Source organism: Coturnix japonica, chromosome 23, assembly GCF_001577835.2.
Source record: "Coturnix japonica isolate 7356 chromosome 23, Coturnix japonica 2.1, whole genome shotgun sequence".
Lineage (NCBI taxonomy): Eukaryota > Metazoa > Chordata > Aves > Galliformes > Phasianidae > Coturnix > Coturnix japonica.
This window is the reverse complement of record NC_029538.1, coordinates 507,209-528,121: the sequence shown is the minus strand read 5'-3', so window position 1 is coordinate 528,121 and position 20,913 is coordinate 507,209. Positions and strand designations below refer to the sequence as shown.

The following is a 20,913-nucleotide window of genomic DNA, read 5'->3' as shown; positions in this document are numbered from 1 at the left end:
GCTGGGGAGGCAGGGCCTTGGGGCAACTGTGCAGAGAATAGCAGAAGAAACCATGGGTAGGGTTTAGCTGCACTTAAGAAATATTTTCTTATTAGGTGGATCATCACAGGCAGTTGGTTTCAAAGATATTATTTTGAATTTCCTTTTGAAATGTTTCCTGCTAAAAAGGAGTGTCTGTGGTTGTGTGAATAAATAAAGGAATTGCTTTTTTTTTTTAAAGAAAAGTGTATTTTGTGCATAAATAAAGGACCATATTTGTTCTTTTGTCCCTCCAGTTGTTCCAAAGACCGAATGCTCTTGCTGTTCAGCAGCTAACAGCAGCCCAGCAGCAGCAATATGCCCTGGCTGCAGCTCAGCAGCCTCATATAGGTGAGCCCAGTATTTAATGCATTGCCTTTTCCTAGTGGTCTCTTAGTTCTCAGAATATTTTGGGAAGATTACGGGAAGAAAGAGTTGGTAGGTTTTAGAGAATCCTAAATGCGTTTTTCCAACTGGTAAGTACTTGAACCACAAAGAGGAGAACATTGTCTAACGACCTGCTTGAGAAGTTCTGGAGAAATCTCTTGGAGAGTTTCAAGAAGCTCCAGAGCAGTCGTGTCTGAGAGGAATGACACACTTACTTTGCTGAGAGGGCTGTTCAGCAATGGGAGCATTCTGAAGTACTTGCTCGCTCCAAGTCAGGCGTGAATTGGCTGCAACAAAGTGAGAAAGAAGTGTGCAATTCTGTGTGCACCTGAATGTGCTTCCTGCTTGACAATCTATGTCTAAATTTCCACAGAGTAGAATTTTAGGCTGCTTGGGGTCTAAATTTAACTTAAAGCTGTAATTTGTGCAAATGCATGATTTGTAATATTAAAACAGTATAGACTGAGCAGGAGGAAAGCACTTAGGTAGTCTGTGTAGAGTAACAGACTGATGGAAGGGCTGGTCCTGGATAATTAGAGCTGAACAATCTCAGGGTTAGATGTTTGTAGTACAGCAGGCAAATTAATGGGTAGTTCTTGGAACCTAAAAGCCCAATTGTGTTGGGGTTCTCTTAGCTCTGTGCTGCACAGTTGTGCGCTCAGTGGAGTTCATGGATAGACCTGAATTAAAATTCTTTGGCTTTTTAACTTACTCTCCTTCACCTTTACCACCTTCCATAGCCCATCCCGCCCACAGATAATTTCACTAATGATTAAACTGTACCTTGCAGAGAAAGGTATTGCCTGCACAGAACTAAGAGCAGACACCATCTCTGTCATGATGTTGTCCATGTGTTCCTGAGCTCCTTCCAGGCTCATAAATGGAAACACTGGTACTGTGTAGCACTCAGAAAGTAGGGAGAACTGATAACTTACTCATCACAATAAGCAATTAGGTAATGGTAATATCTAACTGGTGTTAATAGCTACTTAAACAGCAAGGATGTACCTGCACTGCTGAGATACTTGAGCAGTTCACAGGTACTGTGTGCAGGCTGTGTTGCATCTTCTGCCTTCCTAATGCAGCACTGAATCTTTGGAATCCGGTATTTTATATTTTTAATGTATAAATTATACCCTCTCTTGGTTGTAACAACGCTGAGAAACACACAAAAAACAACCCATAAAAAGCTTGAAAATACTAAAACAACATAAGCCCTTGTTCCGCAATGTTCAGTCAGTTGAGTCCAGCCAGATAGCTGGAGGTATTTTGGTAGGGCTTCAGTTCTAGTCAAGTTTGTTTTTACTGACAGGTGTGTTTTCAGCAGGTTTAGCCCCTGCTGCCTTTGTTCCCAATCCGTACATCATCAGCGCTGCTCCACCAGGAACGGATCCATATGCAGCTGGGCTTGCGGCAGCTGCCACATTAGGTGAGGTGCTTCCACTTGTCTGTGTGTTCCTTACTGTGCTCAGTATGTGCTGATAGCAGCACTTAATTATTGGTGCTTTGTGATCACTGTAGAATGTATATCACTGCAGAGTTAAAGCAATATTTGTCTTGGAAACCTTTATTTTCTTTGGATTAGAAGTGATAATTGCTGTGTAATGCTTGCTGTAGACTTGTTTTCTGTTGAGTATAAACAGCAGAGCAAGTCTGAAATGAAGCGCTCAGAGATAAAATGCTGTCACATGTTTGGGATGTTTTGGGACCTGATAATGTTGAAAGATACCTTTTGAAAATACACTTGTTAAATACTGAAAAGATGGAAGATGTGTTTTCCTACCAGGAATATTGTATCTTTTTGCTGCTCTAGCTTGATTTACTGTAGCACATACTGCAAGTGATACCTCTTCCCTTCAGCTGGATGTTTCTGAAGAACTGATGCTTTTAGGTTCTGTAGGTAAAAACACTCCATATCTGCTATGGCTCCTGCAATGTGTGGCTGTCCAGATGGCAGGCAGAGATGGTGGCTCTTCTCATTGTGCAAGATCTTTGTCCCAAACATTCATGTACCAATTCTTTCCAACTGTCATAACCAAAATTGTTGTATCTTGAGATGACAGCTCAGTAAAACAGCTTATCAGACGGTGAGAAGAACACATTGCACACTGAACTTTCTCTGCATATGCCATAAAGTTCTGGCCTAAGCAGTCAGGACAAAAGAAGGATGTACTTTCAGTAGAATATTTTTATACCATACTTCAGTTTTCTTTAACCACCTGGAGTGGGAGCCTGCTAAATTTTAAATAGGAACAGCTTAGTTCAGAGAGATGATTATTTTTTTAGCAGAGGCAACATGCTGTTCCTATCTTCCACTTAGATGTAGCTTGTATGCTGATTGCAGATCTGTTGTGTTGGGAACTTGTACCAAATGGGAACTGTGAAACCTCGGCTGCCCATGAACACAGCACTGTTAAACTGCATTGTAGGTTTGGGCTGTGGCTTCTTGTCGTGTTTAACAGCTGTTAGATAAGTGCTGCTTAGCTTCTAAGCTGTGGGGCTGGTATCAGGTCAAGCTCTGAAATGGGATTGTAGCAACCGTTACCAGCTTGCATGGCATTTTTTTTTATGGATCATATGGAAGTATGTTAAGAGTCAAGTTTGTAATTTAAAGGTGTGGGCCTTGAACTTTTTGGCTGTTGTGCATTTTGTATGCTGATTGCATAATAACAATGGAAGATAAGTGTGGGTAATGACATGTTGTGAGCAAACAGATGACACTGTGATGAGGTGGAGGAAAGCCAAGAGCTAGAGTACAAGGATATTTTGAGGAGCTGGTAAGCTGTCATGTGATGAGGAAAGTGTAGCAATGAATGAATGACCTGAGCTCACTGTGTTGGGAATGTAGGCAGGGAACGTTAGTCAGGTGTTGCTGGAGAGGAGGGTGCCAGAAAAATATCAGGTTCAGTTATTTATAAGAGTACCTTGGTGCCCTTTGTAAGAAATGGGGAGGATTCCTGTTGGCCTTTTTGCATCACCTTTTCACACTTGTGTTCATTCTTAAGTAATAGGCTGAAGTTTAGTGGAGCGGCAGGTCACTGCCTTGATTCCATAGATGGCCACTTGTCTCCTAGAAATCCCGCAGCAGTTATCAGTGTGTTCTCAAGTTATTTTTCTCTCCTTTTTTTCATTAGCGTTGAAGCTGCAACTGCATGAATATCGGATGGAGGCCTTACAAATAGCAGCTAGGATATAGACTCCCTAGGATGCCTAAAACTTTCCCCAAACTTAACGTGAGAGCCTCTACTTAAAATGTTGAACTTTGTGACTCTTGAAAGCAACTGCAGTGTGTATTTCACTGCAGTGTGCTTACGGTATCATACCACTGATAAATGAGTTCCTTCATCTATTTTGTTGGGCTTTGGACTCTGCTAAAATGGCAGTGCAAGAGGTTTCACTTCTGGCTGTGTTTGTTTGAGTGAAGGCACCTTTTATGTCTAGACTCAGTTTTGAAAGCCTTTTCTCTGAAGAATGACTGATACGCTGCAGGGATGTGGAGCTTCTGAGATGTTTAGAGCTACAAGTCTACTGACAGAAGGCCTCCCTGATTTGTATAGGAGCATTAAATTGGGAAGACTTGGAGAAGTTAATGAGATGGAAGAAATGAATTGAGATTTGTTGGTAGTCTATTGTTCACAGTTACTCCTAGGAATGGAAACTTTTGTGTCTTTTATGGCAGAGATGATTCTGCCAATTAAGAATGTATCATTATGGCAGCTTTTGCATGATTATAAGACTGTCAGCCCCATGATAATGCTCTTTTCTTCACAACAATAGCAACAGTTAAATGAATAGCACATTTGAATAGAGGGAAGGACTTCCTAGACTTAAGAAAAATAGTTTGTAAGTTCAGACCTTGGGGAAGATGCTGCTGTCTTTAAGAAGTGTAAAATTACTTCTGTCATTTGAGAAAGGTGTCAATTAAAATAATAAAAAAAAAGAAATAGAAAAATCGTGTCTCTTTTAGGACAAGCTGGGAAATGTCGATTCCCTCAGGTATGTAATAGGTAGAAAAGCATTTCTGTTTTTTGTAGAAAAGTGGATGCTGGAATAATCTTCATACAGGAAAAACACAGTGCTCTTAGGCTGAAGGTAAAGTCTGTCTGTGATGTTCTTTTCACGCTGGGCTTTCTTAGAAGCCTCTCTCACTTGGTGCTGTGTCCTGTACAGAGCCAGCTCAGGGCTGGAAAAGGGTATGGCTGCATGCACACTGCCTGGGACGGGGCTTTGGGGAGCACGTGGAGCTGGCTGGGGTGTGATGTGACAGGTGCCCCCTTGGTGTGTGTATGTGCTGTAGGGCAGGGTTTCAGTGGGGCTGCAGCAGAGTTGGTGGAGTTATTTCCCACTCTATTTGAGAAGACACCACTTCTTGGATGTCTGCAGCTGCCGTACTGTTTGTTCTGAATGGATCAGTTCAAGTGTTGTAAGTATTTGGTGAAGTTCCTATTTACACCCTTGCATTTTCAGACATGGGATTCTGGATGCTGTGGTGTCGCTATGTCCTTACATTTGGCAGGAAGTCCCATATGGTCCTGTTCCTGCAGCTATGCTTTCTGATTGAAGAAATGTGAATGTGAAGGCTTACAGTAAAAGGGAGAAATGTGCCATGAACACACTTCTATTGGTTCTGCTAGAATCGTAGAATGGCCTGGGTTGAAAAGGTCCTCAGTGCTCATCCAGTTTCAACCCCCTGCTATGTGCAGGGTCACCAGCCACCAGACCAGGCTGCCCAGATCCTCATCCAGCCTGGCCTTGAAGGGAAGGGGCATCCACAACATCCTTGGGCAAAACGTTTATTGTTTGTTAAAAGGAATATTTAGGAGTATGTATGTCAATGTGTGAGACACAGTAGTGGTAATATTTGATTTCAAAGGCACTAAGCAGCTTTTATTTTGTCCTGTATGTGCATCTTTAATAAGTGCAGAAGCAGGTGTGATGTCTGCAGAAGTAAAGAAGCGCTGTGTGTGTCTGTATGGGTCTGGCGATGATGACACACTTGCCCTCCCTGAGAACACTGTTCAGTAATGAGAGCCTCACAGTGTGCACAGCTGAGCCGGGCTCGCAGGGATGTGCAGAGCTCTTTTAAGCCCCGCTGCCTGCAGACTTCAAAGGCTTTGTCTCCTTTCCTTCTAAACACCTCAGGCTTCTGCAGATCTGATGAGCAATCTCTATCTAGGAAAAAAAAAAAAAAACAACAAAAAAAAACCTTTTAGATTCTGCTTGCTTGGTAATTAAAACTGAGATTAAAATAACCCAGAGCCATGCCTGAATTTTGCCCAAGTATTACGATAGCTTCCCAATAGCCCAGGGGCAAAGACACTCATTCCTTGCCTAAAACGAAGCACTTGCAAATTGTTCTCTCCTGAGTGCAGAAGTACCCCAGCACTTGGCATCTTTATTAAGTGAGTACAAACAGGTTGTGTCTCCTTTGGTCAGGAAGAGCACTATGAGTTACCTGTGTTCCCCTTACAGTGACTGCCTGACTAACAACACTACAGGTACGACTTGGTTGGAACTTAACTGCTAACTCTTAAAGTAGAAGCTATTTTTGCTTTGTTGAAGACCAGCTATGTGGTTCAAATTCACTAAATACTTGTTTATTTGACATTGTCTAACATGCAGCACTCTGTCTTAAGGCTGTTATGTTGTAAGGTGCTTTTACTGCAGGGAAGTGCTATACAACCCCTGGGATAGGTGTTGTATTGGAAGAGCAAAGGAAATACTTTCCTGATGACCTTTCCAAAAGATACAGAGCAAAGAGATTAAAAATAGTGTTGGATTCGCATAGGTGGTGGGAGGGTCTCTGCTGTTCAGTGCAAAGGGCTGATCTCTTCTTGTTATGCCATCAAACCAGAATTATTTAAGGATACACTCCACTGTTTTACTATCGCCCAATGAAGCATGCAGTGCCCTGAGCGCTAATGAAGCACAATGCTTTTTTTATTCTTCTCTCAAGATAAATATTTATTAATTTTCTTTTTAAGCCTCTTAAATGGAGGCAGCAGTTAGAGGACAGTGGAATGTGGGAAGATGGGGGATCTCCCGGGCTCTTTTATGGTGGTGTTTGTGAACACACAGTAGGACTGAGCGGCTACAAGAACATTTCACACACTTGGGAATGGATGCTGGCTGGCTGTGAAGAAGGATTACTATTTTATACTTTCCTTATTGGGAGTGAAATGATGGATGTTACTGAACCTCGAGTGTCAGTTAAGATTAGGAAAGATGTCATTGTCTGTTGTTTAGTTGTTTCTTCTCTTGTCATTAAAGGTAAAAAGGTAGGTTGTTTCACTATAAAATTAGGGCTTGTCAGTAAAAATGTGGAGTTTCAACAGGATCACTGTCAGCAGAGCTGGACTTCTGGTGAGGAAAAAGCAAGTAAAGATGAAACTTCAGATCTGACTCTTAAGCTTTCTTAAAATGAGTATTTCATATAGCAGGATCCCTTCTTTTTTGGAAAGAATTTAAAGCAGGTAAACTAAGATTTGTAAAATCAAACACAGTATGCAGGTATTTTTGGTGGCTGTTTGCTGTTTAATGCTTGTGACACCGCAGAGAAGCTCACCAATTCCCTTGTGTTTCAGGCCCTGCAGTTGTCCCTCACCAGTACTACGGAGTTACACCCTGGGGAGTTTATCCTGCCAGCCTCTTCCAGCAGCAAGCTGCAGCAGCTGCCGCTGCCACTAACTCAGCAAATCAGCAGACCACTCAGCAAACCCAGCAGGGCCAGCAACAGGTATGTGGTAGGGTGCTTTAGCACATGAAATAATGTACAGTCATTTATTAGCAAGCACATGCTCGTGATGAGTGGAAGTCATTGCTGTACTGTCTGTTTTCATGTAAAGGCTGTGGAGAAGATGAAAATGGATCAAATACTCCGTGTCAGTAGGTGGTTGTGCTATGTGCTTCAAGGTGCTGTTCTAAATAGGTGTTTTTTTTCTTCTCTTCAAAAAAATAAAAGCACAGTTATTAGTAAACTTGTGAAGTCAAATGCTAGAAGGATTAGGGTCACCCTGATGTCCCTCCCTGGGTTGTGCTCCTGCTAGATGTGTGCTCAGGTGTACTCTACTTTGAGCTGAAGGGGGGCCTGTAAGACAGGTGTCAAAGTCTGGACTGGAGCTTCTGTTAACTCAGCTGGCTGTGCTGCACAGCTGCCTGGTCTGATGTTTGGATAAAGTACTGCTTCTCTCCTGAAGTTGGGTTTATACAGTGCTGTCAGCTGCTGTCCGGCAGGAGTTCCTACTTGGATACAAAATGGATCCATGATCCTAATGAAAAGGGAGGAGATGCAGAGCCTTCTGTTCTGGCCTTTGTGCTTTCGAGATTTCAGGCCTTAGAGAAGATTGCAATTGATGACTGTGTTTATTAGCTTTTGCTTTAAAAACAAACAAGCAAAAAAACCCACAAAGATGATGTAGTATTTTAAGGCCTTTTCAGATAAGAAAAGCAATGATGTTTCACACCAGTGATTCTGGACCAGTGATCAGGAGAACGCTTTGCTCCTGACAAAGTTAATCATCAAACCTCCCCACCTGGCAGGTCTCTGGCAGGAGTGTGTTGAACAGACCTTCTGCACACATCCACGCACACAGGTAAATGGAGTTAAGTGTGGCACATCTGTGCTTTGGCATTCAGACAAGGGAGCCTTTCCCCTTTAAATAGGTGTGTGCAAAGAGAGCTTCTGCAAAGACTTAAGCTATTAAAGCAATATCTGTCAATCATCAGTAGCCTTTATGATATTTTTCATTATCTCTGTAGCCACAAAGCAGGCATGAGTGGGGATTGCACTTATTGTTTTTAATGCAGACTTTCTGTCTATGAGAAAAGTGTACATTTTTGGACGTAGTTCTTCAGAGAATTGCTGAGACAAATGTTTTAGAAGCACAGAGTGATGACTGTGGACGGTCTGTTTGTGATGCTCACAACATCTTATGAGGGATAGTGTATTTATAAAACTGCCAGCACTTCACAAACTGCAGCACATTGTCCATCAACTGAATTCTGCAGAGTGCCTGTGCCCTGTGTGTGCTTACCAAGCAGCTGCAGCTTGTGAGGCTTCCTAGGCTGGAAAGAGGTGAAGAGTTCATGTTCTGGCTTTGACAGCAGTAGGTAGCTCTGGGATATGTCTCAGGTCTGTTAGCTTCAATATCCTCTCCCAGTTCGCCGTGCACAAAGCAGTTTGTTGCTTTTAACAGCTTTATTGGGTGACACATACAATGTTAATTTTTGCAACAGTGCATGCTGAGTACCAAAGGACAGCTCTTTTAATGAGCTGACCTCGCAAGTGGCTGCAGGCTCTAACATCACCACTGAGTAAAAGGCTTTTGCAAACAAAGCCTGTCGCAGGTAATTACAGGAAAGGTCAGTTTGCCATCTTCCCTTTTCAGAGCAGTGTGTGCTTAAACCACAGGAGCTACGTAGAAAAGGCTGTGTGTGATCTCTGGTCATTCTTTCCAGTGAGTAAGTGTTGTGTCAGTGGGTCACTGTTTTCTGAGGTGGATGGCAGTTTGGAAAAGCCTGTGTCACCTCATGTCATCAGCCCGCAGCTCACAGGTCTGGAAAGGTTTCTGCTTAAGTGGGCTTTCAGTGTGCTCTTGGGACAGAGACCAAACGTTGTCTCTAATGGGACAGATGGCTCACAGATGCTTCTAATGGAGGATGAGGACTGAAGGTATGTCAGGAGACTAGAATTGAAGCTCTTTGAGATTATGCTTGGGAAGCCTGAAAAAGGGTGTGTTATTTAAATTGAGTCTTAGGCATTTACCTGTGGTAATAGTGCTGATGCTTTTGGTGGAGAAGGTAGTTCTACTCTGAAGGAGAGAGGAGGGATTGTCATGCACCAGCTGTGACATAGCTGCCACTGTGTGCAAGATCTATTAGTTTAGGTTGCTGCTGGAGTCCTGCAGTGGTTATTGTGGCTTATTCCCCAGGTGTCAAAACTAACCAGACCTGTTCACTGTTTTCTCCAGGTTCTACGTGGAGGAGCCAGTCAGCGTCCTTTGACCCCAAACCAGAACCAGCAGGGACAGCAGACTGATCCACTGGTGGCTGCTGCTGCAGTCAACTCTGCCCTTGCCTTTGGACAGGGGCTGGCAGCAGGAATGCCAGGTAGGGAGCCTGAGGGGGCTGTGACTTCTCCAGTGGCCATTGAGTTCCAAACAGATGTCATCTCGAGTCCCTGCATGGTTTCATGTTTACCTGGCATTCAGCAGTTCTGTTCTTATGACAGCATTTCATGGTTTTAATCTGTGGGTATATAAGGCATTTTGGAGAGGCTGTTAGATAACAGCATAACCACCTGTGCAGCAGTAAGTTAAAGCAGGGTGTAGATTCCTGTATCACAGTTGAAACAAATGTTATCAGCTGTACTGATGCATTAATTGCATACCCAGAATTGGTGGCTCCCACTGAAAGTTGCTTCCATGATTTTGTATGGTTCGTGCTACCATATGTGGCATTTATTTTAAGACCTCTGAGATATCTTAGTACAATCTGAGATATCTGAGATATCTCATTAGCCTTGTCTGCCCATCCCTGTCAAGTGCTTGATTTTAACAGGTTAAGGACTTCCCCTTCATAATTTCCTCCAGGCAAATTCTAGTGGCTTAGAAAAGAAAAAGAGGCGAAAGCAGAGTTCTATTATAATTCTGCAGGAGAGAAGTTGCTGTGTGGGTTTTAGCTCTGATCCATGAGACTTTGTGATACAAATGCTTCTGACGTTGCTTATACAGAACACTGTTGTAATGACAAATTGCATATGTAAGTATTTTTTGAATAATGTGCAAGTATGTCCTGTTGGTCAGATGAAATCAAAGAGGATTATTTTGGCCTCAGGTCTGTTCACTGCTAGCGCCACACAGTTGCTCCATGTTGTTTTGTTTTTTTAAAGGCTTAAGAAGAATGTTGCTGTATTCAGTTACAAAGTGAGCTGTAGCACAGACACTTTCAAGTAATCCATGGGCTTGAGTCTGTGTTGTTGAGGTTCTGGGGGCTACAGCTTCAAAACAAGTGTTCACAGAACACTCTCTTCTTTACAACCCCAGTATAGGGAACTACTTCATTTTTTCCTGTGTTGTTCTCTAGTGTGTGTGTAGAGTTTTTAATCTAAAGTGTTATAGCTGGCTACCTAAGCTGAGCAACTGTATGCTATGGAAAGACTGCTGCTTGCTGCTGTTTGTGTCATAAGCATGTTTTTTTTTATTGAAGAGTATTTGTGTGCTTTTAAGATCGCTCTATTAGAAATATATATCTTCAAAAGGCACATCTTGAACATAGCTTGTAATTCTCTGCCTTATTTGTGTGTGCACACAGAACTGCTCCAACATGCAGTGGGAGAGATGGAAGCTCAGTGTGCTCACATCGGCGTGTGCCAGCACAGGCTGTACTTGTAAGGGGAAAGAAATAGTACTGGAGTATTTTAAGACTCTTTTTTTCCCCCTCTGAATAACTGAATTTACACAAAGGGCATATAGGAGCTTCAGGGAAAAAAAAAAATTCTTCCCTAACTGAAAGACATAGAGTTAGAAATGTAAGTGTGGAAACTGTGGGTGCTTAATGCAGAGAACTCGCTTCACAGTAATCAAAATCCTTCTTGCTTTTCTCCTTTACCATTGTGATTCTCATTTAGAAATGTTACCAAACTGCATTTGTTTATACCCACATGTTGTGCTGCTTCTCACCTCATTATGTGCTGTAACTTGCCTTTGCAGGGTACCCTGTGCTGGCTCCTGCTGCTTACTATGACCAAACTGGTGCTCTTGTGGTGAATGCGGGGGCCAGGAATGGCCTGGGAGCACCCGTGCGTCTGGTGGCCCCTGCACCAGTCATCATCAGCTCCTCTGCAGCACAAGCAGGTGAGTTCCAACCCAGCCAGGTGGAAACCTGCTCCCACCATGGTGACTCGATCCACAGAGAGCGAGAATGAGCCCCTCAGTGCGCTTCTGGCGATGATGACTCACTTGCCCTCACTGAGATCCTCTGCAGGGATTTTGTTGAGAGCTTCTTCTGGACTCATTGTGAGCTGAGCCTTGAGAAATAACCCTGAGAGGTAGCGTAGCATAAACGGTGTTATTTTGCTGAATTTTGTGAGTTATCCACATAATAAAGTACGTTAGCCTATGTCAAACTCCCAAACAAGAGCCTTGCTTACATAAAATATTATATGCCTGGTCATTGCCACGAGGATTGTATTAAGGTTCTTTTGGGAGTTCAAGGTTTAAAAGCAATTTTTCAGCAAGAATCTGTGTAAGCATTCCTGGCCAGTGTTGCTAACAGATTATGAAATGGGCTTTTAAATTGTTTCCTTGTAGCTCTTGTTTGTTTTGCTTTTTCCTTTTGCTTTGGAACTGGCTGGAGAACAAAAGTATTTGGTTTTGATGCTTTTAGCACTGCAGGAGTGGGTTTCATGCACTGATTATTTCTAAACTCAGGTTCCTTGGTTGGCTAGCACTAAGTGTGTGCCTGAGTTATTGGATCTTAGGGAACTTGTTTGATCCATGTCGCTGTAATAATGCAAACAGCAGTAATGATAATTTTACACTTTGGTATTTGGTGGCTCTGTGTGAGCCTGATGGAGGAACACAGGTTTAGAGTAAAGAGGTGTTTGAAGATTTTGATGTGAAAGGGAGATTTTCATCCTGAGAAAAAAAAAAAAGAAAAAAAATCTATGGGAAATAAAAGGAACCTGATGAAACTTGACTTCCAAACCAGATACAAAATGGATTTTTCAAACTCTGCTTCCTATCACTTTCTTTACAGCAGTTGCAGCAGCAGCAGCTTCAGCCAACGGTGCTGCTGGGGGCCTGGCAGGAACCACCAACGGCCCCTTCCGCCCCCTGGGAACGCAGCAGCCCCAGCCTCAGCCCCAGCAGCAGCCCACCAACAACTTGGCCTCCAGCTCATTTTATGGCAACAACTCACTCAGCAGCAACTCTCAGAGCAGCTCCCTCTTCTCTCAGGGCTCTGCCCAGCCTGCCAACACCTCCCTGGGCTTTGGGAGCAGCAGCTCCCTCGGTGCCACGCTGGGGTCTGCACTGGGAGGCTTCGGAACGGCAGGTAGGAGCTGCAGCTGCTTCACTGGGAGCTGTTTTGGCTTTCAAAACGCACCCTGCGTTCTGATTAGGCTTCTCCTAGCAGATGTAATATATTGAGATAATATATTAAATCTGTTCCACGCATTGGATGCATTGTCAGGCATCCTTTTGCTGCTGTTGAACAGCTTTGGATCATCTCACCTGTACTTGCATGTGCTCAGTGGAGATACTGGCCTGGCAGGAATTGGCTCCGCAGGGGTAATTATGTGCTGACTCTTACTCAGCACGTAGTTCCTCAGTGCTGAGGAACTTGTTTCTGGTGGCTTAAAGAAGGTGGTTTCTATGCTTTCTTCTGGACGTTGTTACTGTCTTACAGCCCAAAAGAACCCAGTGCTTGTGGCTGCAAGAAATACAGAAACTTGATTTGCTCTTAAGACAGTGGGAGACAAAGATATATATATTTTTTTCAGAATAAAACCAAACCAAAAAGCTGTCTGTGGGTTGAGATTTTTTCCTTTTATTTTTAATAGATTTTATTTTTGAAGTAGAACAGTTGTTTTAATTGCTGCTTAGTCTTCGAGGTAGTAATTACGTCCTGCACTTTCCTGCTTTCATCATTCTGAAGGGCAAGTTAAAGCGTGCCTTTAGAACCTTGTCCATCAGAAGAGGCTGAGAGATGCAGTGTCCCTGAATCAAGTTGCAGGTTTATTTAAAAGCTACTCTAAATATTTTCCTTAATCCCAGCCTGAAAATGCGAACCATCTTGGATTAAAGTCAATGCAGAATTCACTTCTTCCATTCCAGTTCATTTGACTAATTGAATTCAGTGACTGGTCTGCGCGAAGCTGAGATGCACATGCTTGTTTTCCCTTGATCCATGAACAAAAATGTGACTTTATTGCTTCTAGAAGTTATGAAAAAGAATTAATTCATCACAATCCTTAACTATTCTACTATTAAACAAGGCTTTAATGCAAAAATGATTATTTCTCAAGTGTGTTTGAAGAGGTTTTTATTTCATTTACAAGAAAACTCTCCAAAATGTTGTTTTTATGTGCTTAACTTAAATTCTGATTTCCATTTCAAAAAACCCTGATGCAAACAGAAGTAAAAAAGAAGTGACACCTCAGCTGTTCTCTAATATAATGAAAGGTGAGAAGGAGGGTTCCAACACAAAGCTATGTATGCTCTTAAATAAAGAGTAGATGAGATCTTACATTGGATTTGTTTTAGCTCTAATGGCTGAAGAACAAATAGGAGGCAGCACTTTTAGGGAGACGGAATAACTTCCCTTAAACAAAGTGAAACACTTGAGGGGAAAAAGTCCTTTGAAGTGTACAAACCCTTCTTTTCGATGTTCAGAAGCAAAATGCAAGTGCTTGCACCCAGAAGCCAAAATGCTTGCTGTCATTTATTTATTCTGTCACTTCCTTTAGGTAGGTTGTATCTTCTGATCTTCTGGCTTTTTTGGAGCTGTATTTCTGGATGTGTTCTCTCAGTATGAAAGCTACTGAACTATTAAGAAACAAAGACAGGATTTTAGCTCATTATTTGAACCAAGGATTTCTAACTTGATGACCAGAAACTTCTGTAATTACTGTATGTTGTTTGGGCACAATCAGCACCCCCTTGGGAAAGCAGTACCACCACACCAGCACATTGCTTATAGGTCCTATTGTATTTTTGCCAGTTCTGCAGGCATCTTCAGGCTTTATGTTGTCTCAGGCAGTTCATTGTCCTTGCTCACTTCTTCTCTCATCCTCTTTCAGTTGCAAACTCCAACACTGGCAGCGGCTCTCGCCGAGATTCTCTGACAGGGAGCAGTGACCTGTACAAGAGGACATCCAGCAGTTTGACACCTATAGGACACAGTTTTTACAACGGCCTTGGGTTTTCCTCCTCTCCTGGACCTGTGGGTATGCCTCTGCCCAGCCAAGGACCTGGCCACTCTCAGACTCCACCACCTTCCTTATCTTCACATGGATCTTCTTCCAGTCTAAACCTGGGTAAGATTCACAGTGCCGCTGTCTGAGGTTACTGCTGCTCTGCTCTCGCTTTGTGCAGAGGTGCTGTGTGGGTGAGGTGTGTGTGCCCTGCTTGCTGTTCATATTCCTGCCACAGATTCCCTGGTTTTGCAGGAGCTGGTGAAATGCTGAAGCAGGAGTTGCAGCACCTGTGTTGTTGATGCTTCTCAGTAGCTGAGCTGTCAAACAGGAAGGGATGTGCATTGCTCCCTAAATTCCTCATCACTAAATAAACATCAACTTGGATGACATTTCCAGGTGTTTTTTCACACAAAGAAAGCACCATTTGTTTGTTATCCTTGAACTGAATAGGTACATAGGGACTGATCTGCAAGTATGTCAGATGTTTGGAATATCCCATCAATGTTCAATAATAAGTTAACTTAAAAATAAAGCTGCTTTTAACCAAAATATGTGATGTTTTCTGGGGCAGTAATTCTAGCTGAGGATTTTGGTTTTACTTTTGGAAAATTCCCATCAGTATAACATTATCAAAAGCACATTAGCACATGGCTTTCTTAGTTTTGGTTAAATACATTACTTCATGCAAAGTACATCTCTTAGTTGGTCCAGAACTGTTACATGCAATAAAGGCTTTAAAATAAAGCATGTATTAAATAATGAAGCAGTGCTGATCTGAACTTCCTGAAGCATTCATTCCCAGGCCTCATAAACAAAAAAGATGGGTTACTCTTTGCATCTGCACCAAATAATTTAGTGTTTGTTCAGAATATTAATTTGTTTTGGTTCTGTCAAGTATCTGTCTGGATTTAATGCAACTTTTGTTTCTCAGAACGCTTTTTACATGCGTGCACACTCTATTACTCATTAGATAGTATATTTGTTTGCTGAATGTGTGCAAGATAAATGCTGATTCTGGCTAAAGGTTAGCATGAAATAGTAATAAATTGTATTTTTGAGATCAACCTTAGATTTACCATCTCCTCTTGTTCTGAGCCTTAATAGAATTGGAAAGAGTTTTAGCTTTATTTATGCAGCTGTATAGTCCTTAAGCTGACAGTTGAATAGCTACAATAAATTAATGCTAAAGACTAACCAGAGTCAAATTCTGGCTCTAGGAAAAGTCTGTTGCCCCTGCAGGCAAACAAAAGAATGAATCTTAAAAACTGGATCAGACAAAGGTTAGTCTGATCCAGGAACAAATGATGAAAAGAAAGGAGAGCTTCCATTTACACAAATGGACCGTGCCCTTGAGCAGTTAGCATGGGTCTTCCCATTCCGACAAGATGCTCCTTTCCTTGTGGGCAGCTTTCAGCCCTCTGTGGTTGACTTCATGCTTGGTGGTTACTGCAGAAGTCTCACAGCTGAGTGTGGGTTTTACCTTGAAATCTGTAGGGTCATTTTATTGTGTTGTCTTTCACCTGTAGTGTAAAGACACAGTGTGAATGCAGTCACCGTTCCTTTGAGTTACAAGGTAAGTTTGAATACTATGAAAATATCACAGGCATTATGAGAAGCTTGAGGCAGACTCCTTTTCTGGAATGATATGTAAAATTGTTTGTGATAAAGAAGCTGAGGAGAGTTTCCTTAGTACGTAAAAGTGAAAGGGACAGATGGGAACACTCAAATGTGGCGTTTGCCAAAAGGGAAATTAGAGCAGCCCGATTCAGAGCCAAGTCCCATCACTCTGTGGTGTGGAGGAGTTGCTTCATATAGTTCATTTTCAGGGTTACAAGATGGCTGGTGCTAAATCCCGTTCGCAGTCAGGAAAGGTGCAGTTAAATGCTGCTTGTTTGGTGGGTTTGGCACAGGGATGTGAGAGTTGGTTGTTGCTTGTTGCAAAGATTCAGCTCCTGCTCTTGTGGCTTCCTGAGAGCTCGTGGCTGTGAGAAATGGTATTTGCCACCTTACTTTTTTCTGGTCTTATGAAGTGACCTTATGAAATATCTGGGCAGTGGTGAGTACCTGAAGTCAGAATGCAGCCAGTCCTTACGAGAAATGCTGAGGGAGGAGAGCTGAGCTCATAGGTGTGCGTAGCTGAGACAAAAACACTGTAGGTTTATACAGTGACAATACAGCCTTCCTCTGTCAGTTTGTTTAGAACCAGAACTGTGCCATGCCTGTTCCTTCAGTACAGCTCCATGTGCTGTGTGCTGTCAGAGTGCTTAGCGTGGGCAGCCAGGTGCTGGCACAGCCTGATGGCTGCAGACAGCTTGCAGACCTTCTCTTGAAGCTTGTTCTGGCTGAGGACACGGGAACCTGTCAGTGCCAGAGACTTCATAGAATCACACAGTGACTTGGGTGGGAAGGAACCTTAATGATCGAGTCCCAGCCCTTGTCAGGGGTTGGTTGCTACCCAATAGCTGTCAGTTCTCTGGGACTCTTCCCCTCTGTTCCACCTTGCTGTGTACCCACAAGCTTCATCAGTGATTCTTCCCCTCCCCCTTTCTGTGTGTGGCTCTTGAATGGAGAGCATTTTCATTCTGGTGAGATCACACTGAAGCCTCCTTTACCCATCTTATAGTTCCACTCACTCATTAGGGTACAGGAGCTTGAGATGCTCAGGAGTTTGGTGGATGGGGTTCAGAAGCATTTGTGTTAGCAGGAAACTTGTCCCTGCACGGTCTCTGATTCCCAGTATGATGTTGAACCTTATGGAGAGACATTGAGTCAGCATCTCCACCAGAGGGGACACCCTTAGGAAAACTGAAGTGGGTTAGTTAGATCCTTCAAAGTGATCAGAAGGGTTTTGCTTTGCAGACCTCTGGTATGGAAGACTCTACCTCCAAACTAAGAGACAAGACATACATTGATAGCAGCAGGGAGTGCTCAGCTCTTTCCATTTACAGCCATTTGTAGCAGATCAGGAAATGGTTTTTCATTTCAGTGCATTGTGCTCTGACCTGCTCCAGGCTTTGAAAAAACAAAGGGTAACTGAGTGCTTGGAATGCAGTGGAGACTCACTACACCATTGCTCGTTAATTTGGTTTCCTTTACCTTAGAAGCTATTGATTTCACATTCCCTTGGCGTATGTTGGTCCTTCCAGCAGTAAGGAATATCACTTAGTCACTTGTTAGAGCTCTTAATTAAGAAGTCACGTAGAGAAAATGCCGGCCACACCATTGGCAAAGCAGCACAAGAAAGAGATGGGAATGGGAAGTTGTTGAGTTGCTTTCCTCCTGAGAAAGCTGAGGTTTGGCAGCAGGTGGGGAGAAGTCAGAACATGTCTGCCCAGCTCAGAGATGGGGAAACTTAATTGGCCTGTTATCAGATACTTAATTCTCATAGAGAGTTTCCTGCATGGAAGCTTCCTTGAGGCATTGCTGGCAGGGAGTGCGGTTCACTCTGTTCTTACTTTTTTTTAAATTAATATACTTTTATTTTGGACCTGTTGTTTGCATGGCTGCTGGGAGAAGGTCTGTTCTCTTTGCAGACAGACCTGCAGACCTTTGCCTTTGAAGGTCTTCCCTCTCCTTTGCAAAGATCACTTGTGGATTTTTCAGGTGGTTTCCCTTGCTGCCTCCCCTTGGTTGTCCAGGTGGCAAGTTCCCATGTGATGGGAATATTCTCTTTAAGAGATCTCTAGTCCACTAAGGAGAAATCACACACCCAAGTATCTTACAGCCTTTGGCCAGCAGAGGGATCCCGAGCCCTGCAAGAATGAGTCCTCTGCTGTGCTGCTGAAGCACAGTGTGGAAAGGACAGGCAAGAAAATGGCATTCAAAGGTTTAAGCTGATTGCTGTCAATACCTGCAGTTTCCTGACTCTGTGATGGATGTTTTCCAGACCTATTACTGGGTAACAAAGTGCTTTCTTAATATGGATAAAATTCTTTAGTACATATTTGATAGGATTCCTTGTGATCTTCCTTGCCTTTAACTTACTGGTGTTTATCTGTACTGTTTAGTGATTTGTTTTGTAATCTTTGTTTTTCCACTTGCTTCTTGCTGCCTTTTTGCTGTCTAATTTTGCTTTAATTCTGTCCCTACTCCTTTGACATTTCTGTTTAGATGGAGTTGGATCAGCAGCAGAGTAGGTGGGGGGTGAGGGGGGGGGAATAAAGGTAAGGAGCAAAATAAAGTGATTTGAAATCACAAGTTAGCAAAAAATGCATGCACTGGGATTGATTCTTCTGATTTAGACAATGCCAACACAGAGTGAGGAGCAGAAGTTGCTATAGTTTTTTGCTGAACTCTTCAGTTCATCCCACCCAGTTCGAGTGCCATGCTAAGGAGCTGTTTGAATGTGTTCCCACCTAGATTGTTTTGGAAGCAGTTCGTTTAGCTTGGTTGAGAATACTCCCTGTTTGAACGGTGCCGTAAATCCGTCTTGGTGGAAAAGGGGTAATTAAAAGCAAAATGTCCTGCAAAGGTTGTGCATCCTTCTGAAATGAAACAGCCAAGGAATTCATTTGCGTCTTTCGAAACCCTCTGGTTTTTATGATTTGCAGGAGGGCTCACAAACGGGAGCGGCCGTTACATCTCTGCTGCTCCTGGAGCTGAAGCCAAGTACCGCAGTGCAAGCAGTGCCTCCAGCCTCTTCAGCCCCAGCAGCACGTTGTTCCCTTCGTCTCGCCTGCGCTATGGCATGTCTGATGTTATGCCCTCCGGCCGAAGCAGGCTGCTCGAAGACTTCCGCAATAACCGGTACCCCAATTTACAGCTGAGGGAGATTGCTGGGCACATCATGGAGTTCTCCCAGGACCAGCATGGATCCAGGTGGGGTTTAAAACCTTGCACTGAGGGGAGTTTTTGCAGCAGCTGCTCTTTGGTTTGACATGGTTTGCAGCTTATGTTGCATCCTGAAGTAAAGGAAAAGGAGGTGTGAAAAGACATTAAGCTGGGTATTGTAACGCTGACCCTCCTTTTTATAGACCAGAGTCAAGATCTTACGGCATGGTTTCCCTCTCCAAAGAGGAGTTTGCTTGCTAGTCTCACTGGTACGGCTGAACTCATTTGAAAGCTGCCTCAGTGTGAGACCTTGCTGCATTACTCAGAGATCTGCTTTGCTTGAGTCTGTGGGATATAGATAATGGCACATTGGCAGAGATCTCTTAAGTGCCACCACTCAAGGTTTCAGATTGCTGTGATATATCAAGACCCGTGTTTTATAAAGGCTCCGGGTGTGAAGATTTGAGTAGATTTGTATTAACAAATGCTCTGAGGACACAATTGCCAGTGGCATCACAGCAGCCTTATTTTTCAGGTTTATTCAGCTGAAACTGGAGCGTGCTACCCCAGCAGAACGTCAGCTTGTGTTCAACGAGATCCTCCAGGCGGCTTATCAGTTGATGGTGGATGTATTTGGGAATTATGTCATCCAGAAGTTCTTTGAAGTAAGTGTTCATTTCTCTCTTCACAACTCTTGCTCAGATACCTGCTGTCCTAAGGCATAGGATGAGTTCTTAGAAGCCATGCCATTTGGCTGTGGTTGGGTATCTGGCTACACTGATGTCATTTCAGTGGGGAGGTGCTGCTTGACCACATGAGGATTTTGTGCTTTTCGTAATTGGTTTTAATCTTTGCAGTTTGGCAGCCTGGAGCAAAAGTTAGCCTTGGCAGAACGTATCCGTGGGCATGTTCTGTCCCTGGCTTTGCAGATGTATGGATGTAGGGTGATCCAGAAGGCCCTTGAGTTTATTCCCCCAGACCAGCAGGTAATTGTAAGTTTCAACTTTAACTTTCTTCTTGATGTTGAATGTTTCTTGCTGTTTGGTGACATGAACTGTCATCTTCTGTTATTCTTGGTTTTGTTTGTAGATGGTGTTCTTTTGCATTGGTTTATGGTATATCTGTTATGTTTCTTGTGCATGATAAGTAAGTATGTGATATTGTTCTCGGGTCTCATTGTCATCTCCTTGTTCTGCTGAACAGCTAATGGCATTGGTTCTCTGTTAATTCCCTGCAGTCAGATGGTGTAAGATGGCTGGTGATGGAATTACGGATGTTAGTGAATGAGAAGATGCTTTAAAATCCCTTGAAGTAAATTGTGCCAGAGTTTTGCTTTGGCACATTTGCTGGGATATTGCTGCTGTGATATGTGGGTCAGTACCCTGCTTCCCACAGAGTAAGATGCATGAGGAGCCCCTAATCCCATCAAGCTAGGCCCAGTGTTGGAGAAGGGCTGATAATAGCTTCAGATCTACTCAAAACTCATTAATAAATGAATTCCAGTAGGATTTTATTAGCAGTGAACTAAGATGGAAAAAATACACTCTGCAAGCTAGCTACTAAAGTTGTTAGGAATCATTATATAGGAGTCTTAATGTAGGTTATTAAGTTAGGGGAGGGAAAAACATACCACCACCAACAAAAAACACTGAAATAGAATTTGGAAGCGTGTGTGTTCCTTTGGGGTCAAGCCTGAGTTCAATTCAGCGCTATCTTATAGTGGGTCTGTGCCAGCAGAGTGATGAGGGGCAGCACAAACTGGCATTGCTGGTCCAAGGATTTCCCAGTGTCTAATAGAATGCTGTTTTGTGAGTACTGTG

At 43.1% G+C, this 20,913-nt stretch overlaps 1 protein-coding gene and 1 non-coding gene across 10 annotated transcripts in view; both read left to right on the top strand.

The window, feature by feature from the left end:
* The window catches only part of PUM1 (pumilio RNA binding family member 1), a 65,638-nt gene that overhangs the window by 35,443 nt on the left and 9,282 nt on the right, over positions 1 to 20,913 (top strand). For 4 of the 9 annotated variants that reach the window (XM_015883565.2, XM_032448921.1, XM_015883572.2 and 1 more), the window contains 10 exons: positions 276 to 369; positions 1,718 to 1,834; positions 6,990 to 7,141; positions 9,375 to 9,513; positions 11,115 to 11,258; positions 12,163 to 12,459; positions 14,207 to 14,443; positions 18,874 to 19,141; positions 19,629 to 19,758; positions 19,951 to 20,085. In XM_015883565.2, the coding sequence (XP_015739051.1) occupies positions 276 to 369; positions 1,718 to 1,834; positions 6,990 to 7,141; positions 9,375 to 9,513; positions 11,115 to 11,258; positions 12,163 to 12,459; positions 14,207 to 14,443; positions 18,874 to 19,141; positions 19,629 to 19,758; positions 19,951 to 20,085 (1,713 nt within the window). The remainder of the gene's footprint in view (positions 1 to 275; positions 370 to 1,717; positions 1,835 to 6,989; positions 7,142 to 9,374; positions 9,514 to 11,114; positions 11,259 to 12,162; positions 12,460 to 14,206; positions 14,444 to 18,873; positions 19,142 to 19,628; positions 19,759 to 19,950; positions 20,086 to 20,913) is intronic. The other 5 variants (XM_015883570.2, XM_015883569.2, XM_015883568.2 and 2 more) reach the window with 5 other exon arrangements.
* LOC116654364 lies at positions 5,383 to 5,463 on the top strand. The gene has a single exon (XR_004309560.1). It is a non-coding gene; the product is annotated as a small nucleolar RNA SNORD103/SNORD85 (small nucleolar RNA).